General features: G+C 58.1%; 1 protein-coding gene across 2 annotated transcripts in view; it reads right to left on the bottom strand.

Annotated features, from left to right (window-relative positions):
* Positions 1-3,942, bottom strand: part of NPTN (neuroplastin) — a 25,142-nt gene extending 21,200 nt beyond the window's left edge. The window contains exon 1 of one of the 2 annotated variants that reach the window (XM_008631311.2): positions 3,280-3,942. In XM_008631311.2, the coding sequence (XP_008629533.2) occupies positions 3,280-3,802 (523 nt within the window). In that variant the 5' untranslated portion in view covers positions 3,803-3,942. The remainder of the gene's footprint in view (positions 1-3,279) is intronic. The other variant, XM_017731140.1, reaches the window with a different exon arrangement.
* Positions 3,943-4,452: the final 510 nt, after the last annotated feature.

Consider the following 4,452-nt stretch of genomic DNA (forward strand, 5'->3'; position numbering starts at 1 on the left):
CAGGCCCCTGCTGCTCTCCAGCACTCACAGCTGGGCCATTGCCAGCACGGGCACAGGAGCCGCTCCCCACACTTGGCAAAAAGACCTTTCTGCCGCAGGGCCCGAGCCTCCCACCGGCTTCGGAGCATTCTCTGAAAAACCCCATCACGCAGGATAGCAGAGTTTGAAAAGTTCACAATTCTTGCTGTTAGCCTTCCAAAAAACCTGTGTTTAGTGTCAGCCTGGACTGCAGGCCACCCCAGCAGGCCCAGCTGCTGTGTCCCCTGCCTGGGATGGGAATTCCAGAGGCGGCAGCTCCAGCTGCTCCCTTCTCCCACCCCTCTGGACGCAGGGGGCTGAGGAAGCAGCAAACACCTCCCTGATTCCTGCAAGTCATGCAGGGAGTTTCCATCCCAGGAGCTCTGGCGTGCCTTGTGGAAACAATTTGGGATATAAATCTATGATCCACGGAGTCTCTGGAACGCAGGTTATGAAACGCAGCGACAGGATGGAAAATACCAATCGTGTCAGAACCATCCCAGCTTTCCACACAGGGAACATCCCTGTATCCCGTGGCACATCCTTACATTACTGCCCAGGGAGGCAGGGAGAAAAAACATCCACCCACTGATAAGCTGGAGCATTCCAGCCCTGGATAGCCATTCTTAAACTCCTCCTTCCCCAGCTCTTTAAATCATTCCTTAACCGCAGGAACGCTGCAGGTGCTGTTGGTGTTACCACGCTCTTGCCTCTGTTTCTGCCTCGTTTCTCCCCCACGGGGCATTTTATCCTTTCAAGGACTGTTTGGGCCCAAAAGGGCTGTGTTATTCCCGTGTTCTGCACCATTCCTGGCCTGAGCCGGGCGCTTTTCCACCCTCCTAGAGCTCATCTGCATTCCCACAGAAACACTAAGAGAGCTCTGGGAATATTTTTGGAGTGTGTCTGAAATAGTAACTCAGCGGCTGACCTGCAACCTTTTCGGTTTTAGTTTAAGCAAAACTGAAGGCAGCTGCAGTCTCATTTCCAGCTTTACCTGCATTTGGTTATTAGAGAAGCAAACTGATGGCTCGATCTCCTGATTTAATTCCAGGAGACAAGCTGGAACAGTGCGACAGCAGCAGCTGAGGAAGGATGCTCACCTAGAAAATCACTGTCTACACATCACTTAAAGCGCCCGTTTTATGTAAGCTCGGCTTTTACAGTCAAAACCCAAGCAAAGCACCTAAAAAAACCCCCAGCAAGTGCAATTCTGGTTCCAAATCCGGAGTGAGGTGGAAGGCAGATGGTGGCTCCTGGGTGCCAGATTTCCCTCAGCAAGTTGGTCTCTGCAGAGGCCAGGCATGCAGCCTGTGCTCTGTGGCACTGTGGGGTGACGTGGGTGCCGCCAGCTGGAAATTCCAACTCCGCCGAGCCCGACAATTCCCATCTCCCAGCCAGGCCCCCGGTGGAACAGCTGAGGCCATCTGGGCAGGCTCAGGTAAGAGTCTCCACTCACAGGGACACCTGGGGAACCTCTGCTCCCAGCAGGGCCAGGCAGGGTTGATGTCCACGGGCTGCAGGAGCGGCTCGGCTCTCTGGGCACTCACACATGCACGGGAAAGGCACTCGGGGCTTCCATCCACATGTCCCAGCAGGGCCCCGGAGCAGAATCACCCCGGAGCAGAGTCACCCCGGCACAAGGCACTTGGCAGCAGGTCAGGACACAGCTCCCAGCTCCCAGCAGCAGGGGCAGCCAACGGCGTTCACGGAGAGAGGAGAGGCTGGACTGCAGTTACTGCAGCAGCTCAGGGCGAGGGAGGGAGGGAGGGAAGCAAACCCCCTTCCCATACGGACAAATCATCCCAGCAGCTGGTCCCAAAGCCTGGCTCTGCCCGTCAGAAGGGTTTTGTCCCTCAGAGTCCCTCGGCAGCACCGGGGACTGTCCCACGCCAGGGTGGGCAGGGTGCAGGGCACAGCGCCCTTCCCAGCAGACACATTCCCAGGTTTGTGCCAGGGCAGGAGCACTTCCCAGGATGAGAGGCTTTGCTGCTGGGGCCATGCAAGCATTCCAGCCCTTTGGGAGCCCAAAGGACACGGGAGGGCCGAGGGGCGGGGCTGAGGCTGAGCAGGTCCGGCTCGGGGACCCGGGGCCGCTCCAGCACCGCAGTCTGTCCGTGCCACCGGGGCCACCGGCCGTTTGCCCACGCGCACCAACGCTGCTCCCGTTCCCAGAGGGAAGGTCTCTGATCCAGCAGTGCCAACAGCAGCACCAGGCTTTGGGGACAGCTTTGGGGGGGGTTTCAAGGTACCCAAATAAATAATCCAATGCAGAGTTGGGGTTTTGTACCCAGTGCGGCACAAAAGGGTTGTTTAGGCACAGAGCACAAGAGCAAGCCCACGCTTTTGCTCTGCTCTTCTGTCAGCTGAGGACACTGAGAAGCCACCCAGAAGTTGTTCTCCTGTACCTCCACACTGCAGCTTTAACCCCCTCTACCTGTAGCTCATCAGCCATTTCCTCAGGCCAACGCAAGCTCTACATCTGGCCCTAAACTCTTCTCCACCCAATGTGACCACACTAATTCCCAAATCCAGCTGGGACGAGGAGCAAAGTGAAGGCAGGAACGCCTCATCACGACCAAAAAGCCATTCTGGGCCAAGCACTCTGCTCTCAGAGCTTTGCTGCTGCACCCTGGATGGGGTGACTGAGCTCAGGCTGTGGGTTCAGCTCTGGGGAGGATGTTCCCCCCTCCTTCCATGGGCTGGGCTGGGAATGGCTGCACCACCTCAGCGCTGCTGCATCAGAGAACTCCTTAGGAACGTGCTGCTGGCCAGGAAGAGAAAGAAACACCACGACTTCATGGGAAAATCCAGACACGAAAGGTCACGTGGAACTGAAAGGGAAGGATTTATCCAGAAGTAGATATGTAACCAAAACCAGGTGAGGAGGCATTCCCAGAAACTCCAGGAGAACAGAAGAAATCAAAATAAAACGGTTAGAGCTGGGAAGAAGCCAGAAATCAAAGAGAAAGGCACTCGTGGAGAAGCCAGGGAGGCTGGAAACCTCCTACAGAACGAAGGGGAGGAGGGAACAAACACAGATCCACCAGCAGGCTCCTTTCTACCACACATCCCGAGGTTTTCCCGAGCGGTCCTACGGAGAACACACACCGAGGGCACACAGGGGCAGCACTACAGGCGAGGAGCAGCCCGCGGGGCGGGGTGGGTGGGCACAGCACAGGGTGGCACAGGGTGGGGACACGGGGGCAGGGTCACCAGACTGCCTCTAGACACTACAGTGCCACTACTGGGGGCCGGACTCACTCTGCAGGACGCTTATAGTAGCCTGGGCTCGAATCCACGTAATGGAGGGGTTTTGCCTCAAGTCATTCCTCCTGGGGTCGTTGCTGGCCCTGCACTCGTAAGTCCCAGAGTCTTCCAAGGTAAGGCGGGTTACTCTCAGCACACTCACCCCATTGGCCCCGTAGGCAGTGTTTATGGTGACCCGGCGCTTCCGAGCGCCATCCCACAGCTGTTTGAAAGCCTCGGCGCGGTTGACTTCCGCATACCACCACTGGATCTCTGGAGTGGGGTTCCCAACCACATCACAGTACAGTTCAAAGGCGTCCCCCGTGAGCTTAGTTTCTGACATGGGCGACTTGACAAACCCGGCTGCAGGGAGGGGCAGCAGAAACGCAGTGACAGAGCGGCAGGAAACAACAGAGCTCGCACACAACAAACACAGCAGCGGGGCACAAAACACAGTTAGAGACATGGCATCGGCTGGGGCACGGCTGGGCACCGATGGCATTGGCTGGGGCACCCACGGCACGGCTGGGGCACCCATGGCACGGGGCAGGGAGTTCCCAGTCCTGCTGCTGACCCTCCCTCCCAGGGACTCCCGGCCGCTCTCACCCGTGGGAAGCTCGGGCCGGGCCAGCGTTAAGCGTTCCTTCGTGGCCAGGCAGCCGCTCTCGGAGGAGGCTTCTTCACCTCACCCAGCCCCAGGGGGATGAGGGGGGAAACCCCAAAGCTGTGCCAGCTGTGAGCTCTGCTCTGACCGCCTCGCCCACCTGCTGAGGGCTCGCAGGGCGGGCAATTCCCCAGGATCCATTTTCCCGGAGGAGCTGCTGACGGCAGCTGCGGCACCGAGGGAATTTCAGCGGAGTGTGAACACTCACAGACCCAAAGGTTGCTTTGTTAGGAACCTCAGCAGTTCCCCCCCATTTTGGAGAGAGCTGCTGGCCTGACACCCCGTGCTCAGGCCAAAATCTCCTCAGTAGGGATATCCCAAACCCTGCAGTACTCACCAGAACACACACACACACACTACACTGTCCTTCAACCCCAATCCCAAAGATATCCCTGGAAAACAGCGCTGCCCCCACAGCAGGCCCCTCCCGGAACTGCGGGATTAGGACACAGCTGGGCAGCGAGGGGAGGGACAGCTGGGAAACCTCGGTCCCTGCCAGCCCTCGCTGGTTTTAGGGTGAGGGA

Source organism: Corvus brachyrhynchos, unplaced genomic scaffold (genome assembly GCF_000691975.1).
Source record: "Corvus brachyrhynchos isolate BGI_N302 unplaced genomic scaffold, ASM69197v1 scaffold164, whole genome shotgun sequence".
Classification (NCBI taxonomy): domain Eukaryota; kingdom Metazoa; phylum Chordata; class Aves; order Passeriformes; family Corvidae; genus Corvus; species Corvus brachyrhynchos.